At 39.2% G+C, this 19,421-nt stretch overlaps 1 protein-coding gene across 1 annotated transcript in view; it reads right to left on the bottom strand.

Moving 5' to 3' along the window:
* LOC126106520 (vam6/Vps39-like protein) overlaps window positions 1-19,421 on the bottom strand; it is a 119,525-nt gene that overhangs the window by 40,675 nt on the left and 59,429 nt on the right. The window contains exons 8-10 of the mRNA XM_049912848.1: window positions 11,934-12,088; window positions 6,362-6,547; window positions 755-977 (exon numbers count right to left, since the gene is read on the bottom strand). Coding sequence (XP_049768805.1) covers window positions 755-977; window positions 6,362-6,547; window positions 11,934-12,088 — 564 coding nt within the window. The remainder of the gene's footprint in view (window positions 1-754; window positions 978-6,361; window positions 6,548-11,933; window positions 12,089-19,421) is intronic.

Raw genomic sequence — 19,421 nt, 5'->3', positions numbered from 1 at the left:
AGAACACCAAATTATATTAGAATGAGTGTAGCGCCAATTAATACAAATCAGATTATATGAGGTGTCAATGAGAAACAGAGAACAAATGAAATTGCGGTGAAGTCCAGGACACAGAAAGTCATCTAAAATGTCCCAACCACACCACAAGATGTACCCTTTATGACATATGGCTTGCCAAAAATGAAGCACTGAACATGGCCTGATATTGAGCTAAAAACTTTAAAAGAAATTTCCGGGTATGTAAAAGTAAATAAGGTTCCAGTTTGACAAACAAGACACAGCAATTACCATCAACATTTGTGCAGACACACTACGTGCAATACAGATACAGAGAAAAACAGCGATTAGAAATGATGCACAATGCAATTACTCTCTCACGAGCTGCAGGACAGTGTGAATACCTTATATCAAAATACCCAGAAAATATCTTTCAACAAAGTCCTAAGTTTTATAGGTAGAGTTTGGGTTTGCCCTGTATGCAGTATATAGCTTTTAATTTTGTTAAATAGTGTCTAGGGCATTTGAAATTTCCATTGTGTCCTTTCTTTTGTTTTACAAATCATTTATTTACATACTTCAATATATACCTCTCTCTCTCTCCCCCCCCCCCCCCCTATCTATCTATCTATCTATCTTTCTCTCCCCCCCCCCTCTATCTGTCTATCTATCTTTCTCTCCCCCTCCCCCCTCTCTCTCTTTGAATGGAGCAGTACTGACAACGATGGTGACAGTCCGGCTTGGCCCTTTAACTCACCAAGGTGCTGTAGGTACTGGATGGTGCGCTCATGTCCATAAAGGGCTGAGTCTACTTGGTCGGCCTGCTTCTGCAGCAGTTCCAGTGCCTTTCGGTGCAGGCCCTTGGTCTGGTACAGTATCACCAGCTCACTGTACTTTTGGTGTCTCCGCAGGGTCTTCTCTGTCTCCACCAGGTGACACTGGTTCAGCCTCAGCAGGGGAGCCACCAAGGCATCGTTTGTCTGCAATAGTTGTCATAATCTTCGCATAACGGTGTACAAGTCTACGAATACTATACTAATACGATAACAGAAAATGCTGAGAGAGTTCAATTAATGGCATGAGAATGAGAAAAGACAGTCACTCAGTATGTTGAGAAAGTGGTAAGCAGAAAAACTGCACATAAACAAGGCACTGGACAATACGGTTCAGCTTTGAGACTTGTGTCCTTTGTTTGCACCAGAACGTACTGTTACATTCAATGGGGACAGAGACAACAGGGATAAGAGGGGCATGATGAAAAAGGAGAAAGAAAAAGAAAAAATAACACCAAGAGAAGAGGGAAGAGGGAGAGGGGAGAGGCAGAGAGAGAGAGAGAGAGAGAGAGAGAGAGAGAGAGAGAGAGAGAGAGAGAGAGAGAGACTGGGAGGGGGGGGGGAGGCATCGAAGAAAACGAGAAGAGGGTTGGGGAGGGGGGGGGGGGGACAAGATTATCTCAAAGAATAAGGGTTGATTCCAAAAATATCACTCTAATGCAGTCATAACACTGGTACAAAGCACCCTCCACCATGCGCTGTACAGTAATTGTACTGTAACTTCTAAAATTTTTTTATGTAGTCTTCAGTTGGACAACAGTGGTGATAAAGGACAAATTAAATGAGAGAAACCAGTGAGAAATAGCATAAATTATATAACAAAATTTTAACATTCTCAGAATGAGAGCTATAAGGATGCAGATATACAGGGAGCCCACACGAAAACACCTCCACTTGTGGTTTGCAGCATCATATAAAACAATTCAAAAAGTTCTCTGAAAATTTTTTCCAATCAGCTCTTTTTTGTTTTGTTTCAGATATTAAATAATTACCAGAAATGACTGCACTTCAAAAGTGACCTTAATATGTAGTGTGGTATGTAGAAACCAAATAACCTATTGCTCTCGACAGAAATTTCTGATATGAATTTCAAAGGGAGCTGCCAGACACTAAGAAGATTAAGATGTGGTACAACAAGTTGCTAGCTGATGAGAACATCAACAGATAGTCAGATTCTGGCGGAAAACGCACATGTGATGAAAAGTTAGAGATCAGAGGGATCTTCCAAAGAAACCCATCAAAGTCAGCTCATCAAGCATCGAGAGAGCTAAACATCATTTGCTCAACAGTACATGTGCTACATAAACAACTTTGCTTGTAAGCTTACAAAGTACAAACTGTGCAACTGTGGATGCAATGGCCTTCTTCACGCCAGATGTGCTTGTGCGTACATGGGTTGAGGTAGGGTATCATCTAGACATCTTATGATTTACAAAACAAGTATATGTAGAAGTGTATTAATTTTTCTCTACAAAAATTTTAGGTTACTTTACACAATACTGCAAACTGCAAGTATTTAAGTCTCATATTGGTTTTTAATTGCATTTGGAAATCAGGTTGGTTTCATGTGGACACCCTGTACAACAATACACAATGTAGCATTAAATCTTCTTCTAAATGCACAAAGCACAAGGGAGAAAGGAAAAGTACTGGAGGCGAGTAAAAGAAAAATAAGGTGACTGGAGACAGACACAGGTTGGAGACTACATGGAAAGAATTCTACATCTACATCTATACTCCGCAAGCCACCCAACGGTGTGTGGCGGAGGGCACTTTACGTGCCACTGTCATTACCTCCCTTTTCTGTTCCAGTCGCGTATGGTTTGCAGGAAGAACGACTGCCGGAAGGCCTCTGTGCGCGCTCGAATCTCTCTAATTTTAGATTCGTGATCTCCTCGGGAGGTATAAGTAGGGGGAAGCAATATATTCGATACCTCATCCAGAAACGCACCCTCTCGAAACCTGGCGAGCAAGCTACACCGCGATGCAGAGCGCCTCTCTTGCAGAGTCTGCCACTTGAGTTTGTTAAACATCTCCGTAACGCTATCACGGTTACCAAATAACCCTGTGACGAAACGCGTCGCTCTTCTTTGGATCTTCTCTATCTCCTCTGTCAACCCGATCTGGTACGGATCCCACACTGATGAGTAATACTCAAGTATAGGTCGAACGACCGCCACCTTTGTTGATGGACTACATTTTCTAAGGACTCTCCCAATGAATCTCAACCTGGTACCCACCTTACCAACAATTAATTTTATATGATCATTCCACTTCAAATCGTTCCACACGCATACTCCCAGATATTTTACAGAAGTAACTGCTACCAGTGTTTGTTCCGCTATCATATAATCATACAATAAAGAATCCTTCTTTCTATGTATTCGCAATACATTACATTTGTCTATGTTAAGGGTCAGTTGCCACTCCCTGCACCAAGTGCCTACACACTGCAGATCTTCCTGCATTTCGCTACAATTTTCTAATGCTGCAACTTCTCTGTATACTACAGCATCATCCGCGAAAAGCCACATGGAACTTCCGACACTATCTACTAGGTCATTTATATATATTGTGAAAAGCAATGGTCCCATAACACTCCCCTGTGGCAAGCCAGAGGTTACTTTAACGTCCGTAGACGTCTCTCCATTGATAACAACATGCTGTGTTCTGTTTGCTAAAAACTCTTCACTCCATCCACACAGCTGGTCTGATATTCCGTAGGCTCTTACTTTGTTTATCAGGCGACAGTGCAGAACTGTATCGAATGCCTTCTGGAAGTCAAGGAAAATAGCATCTACCTGGGAGCCTGTATCTAATATTTTCTGGGTCTCATGAACAAATAAAGCGAGTTGGGTCTCTCACGATCGCTGTTTCCAGAATCCATGTTGATTCCTACAGAGTAGATTCTGGGTTTCCAAAAACGACATGATACGCGAGCAAAAAACATGTTCTAAAATTCTGACGACTCTCCTTGAAGACTGGGACTACCTGTGCTCTTTTCCAATCATTTGGAACCTTCCGTTCCTCTAGAGACTTGCGGTACACAGCTGTTAGAAGGGGGGCAAGTTCTTTCGCGTACTCTGTGTAGAATCGAATTGATATCCCATCAGGTCCAGTGGACTTTCCTCTGTTGAGTGATTCCAGTTGCTTTTCTATTCCTTGGACACTTATTTCGATGTCAGCCATTTTTTCGTTTGTACGAGGATTTATAGAAGGAATTGCAGTGCAGTCTTCCTCTGTGAAACAGCTTTGGAAAAAGGTGTTTAGTATTTCAGCTTTACGCATGTCATCCTCTGTTTCAATGCCATCATCATCGCAGAGTGTCTGGATATGCTGTTTCGAGCCACTTACTGATTTAACGTAAGACCAGAACTTCCTAGGATTTTCTGTCAAGTCGGTACATAGAATTTTACTTTCGAATTCACTGAACGCTTCACGCATAGCCCTCCTTACGCTAACTTTGACATCGTTTAGCTTCTGTTTGTCTGAGAGGTTTTGGCTGCGTTTACACTTGGAGTGAAGCTCTCTTTGCTTTAGCAGTAGTTTCCTAACTTTGTTATTGAACCATGGTGGGTTTTTCCCATCCCTCACAGTTTTACTCGGCGTGTACCTGTCTAAAACGCATTCTACGATTGCCTTGAACTTTTTCCATAAACACTCAACATTGTCAGTGTCGGAACAGAAATTTTTGTTTTGATCTGTTAAGTAGTCTGAAATCTGCCTTCTATTACTCTTGCTAAACAGATAAACCTTCCTCCCTTTTTTTACATTCCTATTAACTTCCATAATCAGGGATGCTGCAACGGCCTTATGATCACTGATTCCCTGTTCCGCACTTACAGAGTCGAAAAGTTCAGGTCTGTTTGTTATCAGTAGGTCCAAGATGTTATCTCCACGAGTCGGTTCTCTGTTTAATTGCTCGAGGTAATTTTCGGATAGTGCACTCAGTATAATGTCACTCAATGCTCTGTCCCTACCACCCGTCCTAAACATCTGAGTGTCCCAGTCTATTTCTGGTAAATTGAAATTTCCACCTAAGACTATAACATGCTGAGAAAATTTATGTGAAATGTATTCCAAATTTTCTCTCAGTTGTTCTGCCACTAATGCTGCTGAGTCGGGAGGTCGGTAAAAGGAGCCAACTATTAACCTAGCTTGGTTGTTGAGTGTAACCTCCACCCATAATAATTCACAGGAACTATCCACCTCTACCTCACTACAGGATAAACTACTACTAACAGCGACAAACTCTCCACCACCGGTTGCATGCAATCTATCCTTTCTAAACACCGTCTGTACCTTTGTAAAAATTTCGGCAGAATTTATCTCTGGCTTCAGCCAGCTTTTTGTACCTGTAACGATTTCAGCTTCAGTGCTTTCTATCAGCGCTTGAAGTTCCGGTACTTTACCAACGCAGCTTCGACAGTTTACAATTACAATACCGACTGCTGCTTGGTCCCCGCATGTCCTGACTTTGCCCCGCACCCTTTGAGGCTGCCGCCCTTTCTGTACTTGCCCGAGGCCATCTAACCTAAAAAACCGCCCAGTCCACGCCACACAACCCCTGCTACCCGTGTAGCCGCTTGCTGCGTGTAGTGGACTCCTGACCTATCCAGCGGAACCCGAAACCCCACCACCCTATGGCGCAAGTCGAAGAATCTGCAGCCCACACGGTCGCAGAACCGTCTCAGCCTCTGATTCAGACCCTCCACTCGGCTCTGTACCAAAGGTCTGCAGTCAGTCCTGTCGACGATGCTGCAGATGGTGAGCTCTGCTTTCATCCCGCTAGCAAGACTGGCAGTCTTCACCAAATCAGATAGCCGCCGGAAGCCAGAGAGGATTTCCTCCGATCCATAGCGATACACATCATTGGTGCTGACATGAGCGACCACCTGCAGATGGGTGCACCCTGTACCCTTCATGGCATCCGGAAGGACCCTTTGCACATCTGGAATGACTCCCCTCGGTATGTACACGGAGTGCACATTGGTTTTCTTCCCCTCTCTTGCTGCCATATCCCTAAGGGGCCCCATTACGCGCCTGACGTCGGAGCTCCCAACTACCAGTAAGCCCACCCTTTGAACCGCCCGGATCTTGCAGACTGAGGGGCAACCTCTGGAACAGGACAAGCAGCCACGTCCGGCCGAAGATCAGTATCAGCCTGAGACAGAGCCTGAAACCGGTTCATCAGACAAACTGGAGAGGCCTTCCGTTCAGCCCTCCGGAATGTCTTTCGCCCCCTGCCACACCTCGAGACGACCTCCCACTCTACCACAGGTGAGGGATCAGCCTCAATGTGGGCAGTATCCCGGGCAGCCACAGTTGTAGTCCGATCGGGGGATGTGTGGGACGAGCTGGCCGTCCCCGACAAACCCCCACAGTGATGCCCATTGGCAACAGCCTCAAGCTGTGTAACCGAAGCCAACACTGCCTGAAGCTGGGAGCGAAGGGAAAGTCATAATTCAAAATTCAAAAAGTATAAAGCTATAAGCAGAGGCTATCTTCTTTTTAAATTAATGTTCAATTACCTGAAGGTAACATTTCAGCAGAGTTGTGTCTATGATTTGCAGCAGCTGTTGTGTGGACTTGTTCATGTTGCTTCCCTCTGCCACTACATTGTCACTGTTCCTTATGTTATAATTGTTGTTATTATTCACATTGTTACCCATGGCTTTATTTTGGACAGTGTTGCCAGCCATCAATTTAAGACGGACCTGTCAACATTTTTTGCATCTTGTAAATATGGTGATGGCACTATACTTTAAAATTAAATTACAACACATTTTGAGGATGTCAGATAAACAGCACACACATCAATGTATTTCTTGAAATTTTCCCTTCATAAATAGTATTCCATGAATTTTCAGGACTACAAGCAGATTACTTCAACTTCTTGCCACGATGTTTCGGCTGACAACCATTCAGCCACCTTCAGGTGAGTGTCTTTCACTGGAGATTGCTAGTTCACATCACTAACTTTATACCAAAAATTGGTGCGGATACACACATGCAAAGGCAGCTGCTACATGAGTGACCTTTGTCAATTCTTGTGCCCTCGTCAAATATTGCTCCATCAACAAATTGCAGGCATATGCATAAAAGTGATGCTAAATGTGCGCTCTCTGTTAGAATGCGCACTCATAGAGTTAAAATCCAGCTGTCAGAATATTTAAATTAACTGTTACTAACCGTGTTGTTGGTCATAAAATTTTTTCTTATTGAAGAAATTAAAGAAATCACCGGGGGAGGGGGGGAAATCAGTTGTAGTGACATATGAGTCAGACTATAGTTTTCTATTCTGCTCCTTTCTTTATCTGCTTTCATATAACTGCACTGCTGTGAAGATAAAATGAGAACATTAATATAAAAAAGATTTAACAACAAGAACTCGATGCCCAAGACACTGAAATCGTTCAATTCTGATACTAGTCAATTCCTAGAGAATTGATGATTCTTGGAATCGTGAAATCAGGATCAGTAGTAAGCAAAAATATTACCTATGGACTAGCTACCGGTACTCAATGCAAACTATACTTTATTTCAAAAATTACTTTGAAACTTCCCAAGAATTGGCCTCACTAAAGATGTAAAAAGTTATGTTCATAGTCCAATTTGTTTCTCCTAATAACTTCCCCGAACTCTCAAGCAGCTTTTTCTACTTGGTTACCCAGCCACTGAAGAAGCAGTGTTGCAAAACACCTTTTCCAATACTAAATATCAGCTTAAATTTTTTATGGGCCCCACTTATAAATTAATCTTTAAAATGCAAAAATATCTGGACATTTATGAATTTTGGCCGTTTGCCCAGGCATTTATTGTATGCATTTTCCCCAACTTATAAATGTTCAGGCAATTTACACCACTAAGTATCACCATTACACATGTGCCTGCACACCATAGATGGAGCAATATTTATAGAACACACGAAACTCAACAGAGGTCTCTCAAATAGTGGCTGCCTTTGCACATGTGTCTCCCCGCCAAGTTTTGATATGAAGTTCGCAATATGAACTAGTAATCTCCAGTGCTACACACTCACTTGAAGATGGCTGAATGGTTGTCAGCTGAAATATCATGACAGGAGGTTGACATAGTGCGCTGCAATCCTGAAACTTCATGAAACATTTATACAGCTTTCAACTAGTTAGAAACAACCCAGTTAAAAATTACACTGAAAGATAATGTAGTAACAGAAATGCAGTCTCAAAATTCATTTACTAAAACAGTTCAAATGGTTCAAATGGCTCTGAGCACTATGGGACTTAACATCTAAGGTCATCAGTCCCCTAGAACTTAGAACTACTTAAACCTAACTAACCTAAGGACATCACACACATCCATGGCCGAGGCAGGATTCGAACCTGTGACTGTAGCAGTTGTGCGGTTCCAGACTGAAGTGCCTAGAACCGCTCGGCCACCGTGGCCGGCTACTAAAACAATTAAACATGATACAACCAATATTTGCAAACTGTTAGTCTGAAACACTTTGTGATTTACCGCCAAAGATCTAATCATCAGTAAATTTAAGGTGTCAAATAAATATATTATATGGACATTTCTTATATTTCATTATTCATTCTAAAGGCAGTCTTTTTCAGTTTACGCCAGATTACTCACTTGCATCTTCACATTAAATTAGGTAAGTCCCTATAGCTTTTTTGAAAATTGCAACTGACTTTCCTCTTGCTACTCGTTACAACAAGTATAAAGAAATACAAAAGCATAATTTCTGATATTTATTTGTATTATGAGCCAATTATCAGTTTATAAAGGAACCACCATGCAACAAATGACTACTATTGTTAAAGTGAAAGGACAGAAAAGAAGAAGAAGAAGAAGAAGAAGAAGAAGAAGACGACGAATCTTTTTACCGAATATTAGTCATTTCCAATCTGAAAAGCACAATAGTATGTACGTGCTTGGGTTAGGTTAGGTTAGTGTTGTTTAATGTGCCGTCGACAACGAGGTCATTAGAGACGGAGCGCAAGCTCGGGTTAGGAAGGATGGGGAAGGAAATCGGCCGTGCCCTTTCAAAGGAACCATCCCGGCATTTACCTGAAACGATTTAGGGAAATCACGGAAAACCTAAATCAGGATGGCTGGAGGCGGGATTGAACCGTCATCCTCCTGAAAGCAAGTCCAGTGTGCTAACCACTGCGCCACCTCGCTTGGTATATGTACATGCTTCAGGATTATGTTTGGAATAATTTAAGATGCAGTTGATGGGAACAATCACGTCAGTATACTGTGTAGAATTATGTGTTAAGTTATATACATCCTTAAGAAAAACACACTTCCTGAGTAACTAATACATTAATACTAAACCCTGAAAAAACCAACACTGGATAAGTATTTAGCTGGTGTTGAGAATTAATGTAGCAAAAAAAAGCAATGCGTTGGTGCGGCATGTTCAAAGATTGACTAAGCTGCCTTTCACTTATAACTAAGCTTTTCTACCAAGTAGTAACAGATGAATCAATTAATGAATTAACATGATTCTAGTATAGTTCTAGCATTTCACCAGTAAACACCTGATTCTTTCAAAGAATCAAACTCCTATGTATAAAGCACCTTCTGATACTTTAGACATGAGTTAATGTGTTAAACAGATGATGTTAGGCATGCCAGTGACAAAAAGTTTAGAAAAAATTTGAAATTATGTTTAAATTTGTCTCAGGTCACTGAAGTCAATAAATGCTCTCACCATCAAACACTGGAAAAGTATAGAATGGGTAATTTTTGCTCTATTTTAAGCAAAAGCTACTTTTTCACACATATCAAAGTTTATGATGTCATATCTCCTGAACTATGTGTTGTACAATGATATACTTTTGCGGGTACTTTCAGAAAATATGTGGATACTGTCTGCAAAAAGTGTTGGGAATAGAATCAGTCATAAAGAAGTAATAAATTAAAATATTATGTCGGATGAGACTGTTTTACTGCATGAACAGAGAAAATGTAGTGTGTGACAAACTTTTTTTCCTTTATATTTTTGTAAGGATGAGAGGAAGAAAAAGTTTCATCACATTTAGAAATTGTGTGTACAGCATGTTGGAAGTCACTAAGGGCACATATTCTCAAATACTGGATGAACATAGCCTGGGTATTTCCACGCCTCTGGGCGGTAAGGCCTGACTGCTTATGATATGAATCAAGCAAGCTGAGCAGTCAGTGGAGACTTAGTACTCGGAGATGACAGCAGCCACAAGTGTGTGAGCTATGCATTAGTGAATATGTGTGTGTGTGTTTTTTTTTTTTAACACACATCTGATGAAGGGCTATGTCCAATACCTGATAATACCTAGCGGTCTTCTTTTGATGTGCCTGCTGCCACTCAATGTGTCCTCTATGCGGTGTGCAGCAACCTACTCTATTTCACATCTTAACCTTCACTGCCATAGTATTCAGTTGAAAGACTGCTTTGATGTAGCTCTCTGTGCACGCCTATCCTATGCAAGCCTCTTCATCTCTGCATAACTACTGCAGCCTACACCCTTTTGAACCTGCTCACTGCAGTCAAGCCCGGATTTCCTTCTAAAGCTCCCCTCCACATACCTCCATTAACAAATCAACTATTCTTTGACATTCATGAAGCCCCTTCTTTTAATCAAGAAATCATAGAATTCAGCACCTCCTGATTGCTCATCCAATCTACCCATGTAATCTTCGGCATTCTTCTGTTAAGACCACACTTCAAAAGATTTGTTGTAATCCAACACGCTTTAAAGTGTGTCGACGTGTTGCCTTCATCTGCCCGATCGCCACATCTGTCTCCAGTAGAGCGCATACGGAACGTCATCGTACAACAACTCCAGTGTCATCCACAAAGAGCATTAACCGCCTCTGTACTGACTGACAAAGTGCAACAGGTTTGGAACTCCATACTACAAAGTGACATCTGGCACTTGTACATCACAACACATACATGTTTGCATGCCTCCATTCAACATTTTGGCTAGTTATTAATGCACCAGCATTTCACATTTGCAATGGCTTATCTTGCACTTACATTACCCTGTGATCTTGCAATGTTAATCACTTAAACATGTTACGTAGACAAATATATTCACGAAATTTCATTACTTTACATTTATTATTTTTTGGTGTTGTGATTTCCCCCCCCCCCCCCCTGTATGCTTATCTTTTCTGAACAACAATTTTTTGTTATTGTCTATCAGCATTTTATAGCTCCGCCCCTACTTCTGCCAATGCCAGTTATTTTGCTACTGCAATTCCCTCCAAAAAAAAAAAAAAAAAAAAAAAAAAAAAAAAAAAAAAAAAAAAAAATCTTCTGTTACTTTTAGTGTCTCATTTCCTAATGTAATTCTATAAGCATCACCTCAATGTAATGTGACAACATTTCACAGTCCTTGTTTTACTTTGTTGTTATTCATCTTTTATTCCCTTTTGAAGTCCCTATCCACTACATTTACCAGATAGAATTACACTGTCACTGGCAAAACTTAAAATATTTCTCTGTTCTCCTTCCAACAATCATTCCTTTTCCAAAATTTCTTCTAAGTTTCCTTACTAAATAACAAGAGAGATGGGTTATAATGCTGCTTCACTCCTTTCTGAACTACTGCCTCTCTTTTGTGTCCTTTGGCTTTTATAATTACCACCTGGTTTCTTTACAAATTGTAAATAATTTTTCATCCTCTGTAATTTATTTTATCCCCAATGTCTTCAGAATTTTAAAGAGTGTACTCCCATCAACAATGCCAAAAATCTTTTGCAAACACATAAGTATGTACTTTAATTAACATATCTTAATAAAATTCTAAAAACAGAAAAATTGCACATAGACAGGGGTAGTCAGAATAAACAGTACAACTTACTCAGAATCAATGCACAAACACATAAGTATGTACTTTAATTAACATATCTTAATACAATTCTAAAAACAGAAAAATTGCACATAGACAGGGGTAGTCAGAATAAACAGTACAACTTACTCAGAATCAATGCACCAATTAGTGCACTAGTTGTTGACAAGAATTTATTGTTTTGGTACTATTACGATCAATAACAGTAAGTAGTGATAATTTTGGGATTTCATTTTTAAATACTTGAAGTAGTGTGTACTTTTGAATTTACCTCAGTGAGGAATTCAATCAACGCAAGAAGAGCATTTTCGAGCTCTCGATCTTGCAGCTTCTGTCGAATAGGGTGCCTGTCGGGACTGTCCGGAGTCGGCTGTCGTGTCTCCTGCGGAAGTAGATCCGGGAACAGACGAATCACATCATACGGATCTGCCACATATGTTGAAGAAACATGTCACCTGCCATAGTAGTAACTGTTTTTTAAGTTTACAGTGGTAACTGAAAATATGCAGTTTATTTATTTAGACACTTATTACATAGAAACATTACTGTGTGCTGACACAGGTGTGGAACGAGTCAAAACAAATAATTTAGTATTATATAAATGTAATTTACACTCCCATACAGAGACATGAGGGAATCTTACTATGAATTATATAAAACTGTCCAGCAATTAAATGAACATTTTGTCAGGTTTATCAAGCCAAAAGAGAAAACTATTAAAAATTACAGAAGATTGCAAATATTATTAACCATGTAAAAATAAAACATGTAAAGAAATTAAAATTTGAACTGGAACACCAAAATCAAGACAAATGTATGAAACAATCTGCCCATCTCTCTTTAGAAATTGATCAAGACAATAAATTTCTTGTAAAGCAAAATGCTTTTAGCTTACTTTTAACTAATTTGCTAACTCAAGGGGACTTAATATAGCTTGCAATATGTTGTGATACAGTGGGCAGTATTCCTATTTACTTAAGGACTGTGACAGGAGGTTTCTGGAGGCCCTCAATATACAACTGTAATAATCATTCTCGGATGATAAAGACTATTTGATACCAGTGAATTTTTCCACGATATGAGTCCATAAACTCACAAGTGAATTGAAATATTAAAAATTGATTTGCTTTGAGAAACTAATATCCGAAATTATGTTAGAGACAAATTTTATATAGCACAAACTTTTTGAAACTTGGCGGATACAATGTTCTCAGTTAAACCTTCTATTGATGTGGATACCTAAGAATTTTGAGCAATATAGCCTTTATACCTGTTTACTACCGCGTGCAAAAACTATCGCCTGTCGACCTTTATGGTATGAAGGTGATCTTACTGAGACCAACTCATCCTGATATCCTACCCACACAACCCACTGCCATTTTCCATCATACTCCTAGTCTGTGTAATATCTTTGGTAAAAGGTATGACAGTCTCAGACTGTTACCACTTTTCCAATGCTCCTACTCCCACCATTGTACCCACTACAAAACCTGCCTATGCTCTCAGCCACTACCATTTATTCCAAAACCACCACTGGTAAGGCCAAAAACATCAAAGACAGCACAACATGTGGAACCACACTTGTTGTTCACCAACTAAAACATAACATTTATTCACTGTGCCATGTTTTGTATAGGAATGCCACCAATAAAGTGACTGAATACATGAATTGGCACAGGAGACCTGTCCACCTCATGGACACCCAGTACCCATTTGCTGAAAGTACTCTGCAGCATAATTCAAGGGATCTTAGTGCCTTGCAACACCACATTTGAATTCACCTGTCCAACAGTAACGTTGCTGAACTCTGTAAGTGGGAACTTGCTCCTCAACATCCCATCATCCTCCTAGACTTTCTCTCTGTAAACATATAATTCCCTTTCTGTTTTCCGTTATTACTACTTTTTCTTTATTTTTATTTACTCAATTATTTTCTTTACTAATAACTCCCCACCCCCATTTATTTAAACAACTAGCTCCCGTGTATAAAACAGCTAATTTTTCACACATCTCAAATCTTTATCATGCCACATCTCCTGGACTATGTCTCATACAGTGATATAATTTTTGCAATATATGTGAATATACCACTGCAAAGTGCGTTGTGAATAGATTTAGTAGTAAAGATATAATAAATTAAAATGTCATGTTACTGCATGAACAGCAAAGCTACAGCAAGCAATAAACTTTTTTCTTTCATTTGTGTGTGTGTGTGGTTTTTTTTTTTTTTTTTTTTTTTTTTTTTTTTGGGGTGGGGGAGGGGGGGATGTCAGCAAGGAAAAGTTTCAAAAAGATTTGAAATTACAGGATGGCACATGAAAAGTGTCACCATTTTGTTTTTGAGTAAAAATTTTACTGTCTAGACGAACTCAAAGGAACATATACTACAACAGAAAACACTCAGCAGAAAATTGTTTTAACTCAGTGCATACTCAATATGTCCACCATTCTGATGCCTAACTTCCTTCAGACAAACATTAATGTTAGCAATAGCACTACGGCACATGGCTTCTGTGATTTCACTGCAAGCTTGAAAAATAAGACATCTAGGCTCCATCCAATCATGTGGAAGTTTCGGGAAAGTTGTTTCCTTTGGGTATTCCCAAAGAAAGAGGTTGAGATCTGGACTATTCGGGGTGGGGAAATTTTCTGTCACTGAAATGACCTGGAAATCTGAGTGAATGGACCTGTATGTCGAAATGCTCATGTAAGAAATCCAACACAGTGATTGCACTATGTGGCCTTGCTCCATGTTGCATGAACCACTGCACGATGAAGGGCAATGCAGTACCAAGAATCTGTGGAACAAAGTTATTGCACAGCATGCTCAAATAACAGACACTGTTCACACTTTCTTCAAGGAAAAAAGATCCAATAAGTTCGTGACTGGAAATTGTGACCCACACTGTTATCCTTTGAGCACAATGTTGTCATTCGTGAAGCACTTGTGAATTATCAGTACCCCAAAAGCAAATATTTTGTTTGTCAACCACATCGTCCAAATGAAAATGCACCTTGTCTGAAAACCAAATGTACAGAGTTTGTACTCTCCCAGCAGGCAAACAGTAGTCTCTGTCCCTTACACTCTGCAGCGAGCTTCTGTGCACAGGTGATCTTATATGGGTACATCTGGTGGCCACTTTTAAGATCTGGATACGTCCAGTTCCACGGCTGCCCTTCTGCACAATTTGCCAGGACTTCTCTTACACAAACTGATCACACAGCCTGGGAATGGTTCTCTTGGAAGAGGCCCACCATGTGTTAAACTGTTGTTGAAAACACCTTCAAATCGCAACAGGACTTTTCATTTCATGAAACAGCAACACAACTGCCAATCGCAGCTGCATTGTTAGTCACCCATTGTTGGCTGTGTTGTAAACACTAGTCTCCTAGCGATAGTATTTGTAATTATGCATCATTTTGTAACTCATTTGTTTCTCAGAGATCTACTGTTACTGCTGTTGCGATGCTCAATGGGATATCTAATTCTACTCATAAATTATGTATGAAACAAATGGTAAAACATTTGGTGTGCCATCCTGTATATGTCATGTTTGTTGGAAGTCACAAAGTGATCTCGTTCTCAAACAGAGAATACAGCCTGAGCGATTTGTGTCATGTGAGTTACACTGCCTCAAGAAATATACACAGTTTCTAACTGTAATACTTGACTTCTTGTGTTATCACTTTTGTGTAACATTATGCATCTTAAGGACTAGATTATGACAGCATTTTAAATATCATGAACAGTTATATGAAATACTGAAAATCAAAATTTTTTTTTTGCTCCTGGAACCATTACACAAACAATGTGCACCTCGGGACAGATGACTTTCTGAGCCATTTAGCAATATATGAGGTGTGATTAAAAAGTAATCAGACTATTTTATTTTTGCAGACTTTAACATATGACTTTCAATTTTTTTTATGTTCTTGCTACACATGTTCCTGATGTATGTTTGCATTTTCAGCTGTTTTGAATATTTGGTTTATTGTTGACGGTTGAAAAAGTAAAGTGTGTTTTCAAGTGCTCATTGAATTTTTACCTTTGAAAAAGATGGAACAAAGAATTTGCATTAAATTTTGCTAGAAAAATGAAATAAAGTGCAGCACTGTATTTGAAATGTTGACTACAGCTACTGGTGATCTACTATGAGTAAGACAAGAGTTTACAAGTGGTATAAACATTTCACAGAGGGTCAAGAAGATGCTGAAGATGACGGCGCTCTGGACATCCTAGCACATCAATTACTGACAACATTGTGGAAGAAGTTAAGAAAACAGTTCTGGAAAAAAAAAAATCACTGAATCACCATCAGAGAGGTTGCTGATTATGTCGGCATATCCTTTCACTCATGCCAAGTAATTTTTTCAGATGATTTGGGCACGAAAGGCATCATAGCAAAGTTTGTTCCAAAACTGTTGAATTTTGACAAAAAATGATGTCGCAAAGACATTGCACAGCAGTTTCTGAATGAAGTCAACAACAATCCAGAACTTAAAAAGAAGGTTATAACATGACGAAACATGGGTATATGGGTATGATGTCGAAACCAAGGCCCAATCGATCCAATGAAAACTGCCTGAAGAGCCAAGATTGAAAAAAATTTGACAAGTTCGATCATTGTTTTCTTTAATTACAATGGAACAGTGCATCGTGAGTTTCTGCCTTATGGTCATATGGTCAATAAAGAAAACTACCTGGAAGCTATGCACAACTGTGTGAAGCAATTCGAAGAAACTGATCAGAATTGTGGGCAAACCACTCATGGAAACTCCATCACGATAATACAATAATGCTCTCATGCTTGTTTGTGATTTTTTGGCAAAAGACAAAACTGTTATGTTGCCTCAACCACCATACTCGCGCTGGATATGCCCCCCCCCCCCCCCCCCTCCCGAGACTTCCTTTCTATTCCCAAAGCTGAAGAGAACCAAGAAAGGATGTCATTTTCCCCCACTGATGATATAAAAACAAATCACTGAAGGAGCTGAACGCCATAACAAGAAGTGAGTTCCAGAAGTGCTTCCAAGATTAGGAAAAGTGCTGGCATGAGTGTATTATATCTGAGAAGGATTATTTTGGAGGCAAGAATGTAGATGTCGATGAATAAATAAATTCTTTAAGAAAAACATAAGTTCCTGTTACTTTTTGATCACAACTCCTGGATTGGTTTTAACTGCCCCCCGCCCACCCTTATATTTTATTTCTTTTCCTTTTAATCCATCTATATTGCTCACTCTATCCTTGTAACATCTCTGGACTGATGTCAGCATAGTGCTTACCAATGTGACCACCTACTCTCTCATGCCTCCCCCTTCGTCTGTCCTTGCCTCTCCTCATTGTCTCAACAGGGGGGAGGGGGGGGGGGGGGGCTATCATCTGCAGGGGGGTGAGTGATGAACAACATTAAGCAACCTACTCCTCTTTTCTCTGCAAGTAAGGATATAACAGTTCCAAAGTTAGCGTTCTTTCTTATACTCGAACAACAGACTGTCTCATAATTTTATAATTTTGTCAAGTGTGTTTATCTTTTGGTATTATAAATTATACTTGTCACAGTAATGTAATTCAGATTATTAAAGAGGTATGGGCCAGCAGCTCTGAGTTAGTTTTAAATCTCTGTGTCACTATCAGCATCTTGAAAAAGGAAAACCAAACACTAATTTTCAGAAGTCCACATTATTCCATCACTGCCGTACCTGATTTGTGATCCCTGTTATTAGTGAAATACGACATGTAGGATTTACATAACATGACTGATTACTGCTAACTTAGCATATGCTTCACACTAGAAAGAATAAATACACAGAAGATTTAAATTTTGAGGTAATGATAACGAATTATTACTCCTTAAATAAATGGACAATGTAATAAAATTAAGAAAACATATTCCATTCGTCTTTCACAGAAAAAAAAGAATGTTGTGTTGAAAAGTGTGATTAATGCACGTGAAATTTCTGAGCAGATTTATATTAATTACTGTAGACAAAAGAATATTCATAAATTTCTTCACAAATACAAAACCTATAAATATCAATAATTCAGTCATTTATCAAGAAACAACAATATACCTTGACAAAACACTATATAATGAACCAACATTTATTTTTATTGTTATTATTATCAGAATTATTGTTATTATTATTATTAACAATATTGTGAAAAGGAGAGATTGTTACTCACCATATAGAGGAAATGTTGAGTTGCATAGAGACACAAAAAAGACTGCTAAAATAGTAAGCCATGTTTGGTCTCGGCAGTGAGTGTGTGTGTGTGTGTGTGTGTGTGTGTGTGTGTGTGTGTGTGTGCTGTCTACTTCAGAAGAAGGACTTTTGGCCAAAAGCTTACTTGTTTAGCTGTCTTTTTGTTGTGCCTGTCTGTGACTCAACATCTCCACTACATAGTGAGCAGCAACTAATCCTTTTTATAATATTGTCATTATTCCATCCTGACTTTTCAATTTTATTGTCATTACTATTATTATTATTATTATTATTATTATTACTATTTTGTAGCATTATTAGCAGCACTTACTATTTTAATATCTAGCAAGATCTTATCCAAAAAATAATTTAGGGCACATTAATGAGTTAGCCCTTATGATTAAGATATTCAAAGTAACTGGGTTATAAACACCATCATATATTTCAGTTCGGTGAAATTTTAACCCATTATTAGGATTACGTTTAATACTTAACATTGTGAATTATTATATTTATGCAAGGAAAACTAAAATAAAAGTAATTATGTTAATATACTTCTCACATTGCAAAAGTAAGTCAGATATAAGTAAAAATCTAAACTTATATCCTGTGTTATTCAACTGAAGATGTTACGATAGATTTGTTGGTTTATTTGGGTTTAGGGTATATGAGTTTGAGGTTATTAATATGCATACAAATTTACTGTCAGTTGAGAGACTATAACAGATTTCATTTTGATGTGTTGAAACAAAAATTGTAGTACTGAGATGACACAGGTCCCAATTAAGAGCCCAACAATCAAATAAAAAGTTCTTTAAGTTATACATCCGTGAATCAGAAACTATTTGCCCCTGTTTTTTTAGGCAAATTGTGATTGTAAGTGTGAAGTCAATTTGTCCATTCCCAGCAGTGAACATTTCTTTGGCAGGCCCAGCCTTACCTGCTGGTAGGTCCGCAGCATGGAGGTGCTGCCAGTTGTAGAAGATGGCGGTTGTGCCACACATGTCCACAGCATGCAAGCAATGGGTGTGATTTGCTTTCTATAGACCAAGGAATGAACACCCATCAAAATCCACTGGGAAACATAGCATATGTATGCAGAAAAGTGTCTTGCTTTGAGAAGCGTGATGTGGTGGTGTTAAGAGTTCACAAAAGATCATAAAGATTTGTATGACAATGACCATTTGGGAAGCTCGCGCCTGTTGCTGACTGATGACAATACTTCCTGTGTGGATGCAATGGTGAAAGCATGATGAAAGGCAAGTGAATGACTGCTTCACTAAAACATCTGCAATGGTGTGCCAAGAAGGGTGATACATTCCTGGACTGCACTGTTAACGCCAATGAAACAAGGATATTGCATTTCACGTTGGAATCAAAATAGCAGAGGGTGGTGTGAAAACATCCAGGTTCATCTAAGATGTGATGTTAATAGTCTTCTGGGATCACTGTGGATTGCTCCTGCTGGATTTCATGCCATTAGGTGTAACCATCATTGCCGACAGTTATTGTTCCACACTGACACATCTGTAGGCTGCCACCGGGAAGAAGC

This window comes from Schistocerca cancellata, chromosome 10 (assembly GCF_023864275.1).
Source record: "Schistocerca cancellata isolate TAMUIC-IGC-003103 chromosome 10, iqSchCanc2.1, whole genome shotgun sequence".
Classification (NCBI taxonomy): domain Eukaryota; kingdom Metazoa; phylum Arthropoda; class Insecta; order Orthoptera; family Acrididae; genus Schistocerca; species Schistocerca cancellata.
This window is presented reverse-complemented; position numbering and strand designations above follow the sequence as displayed.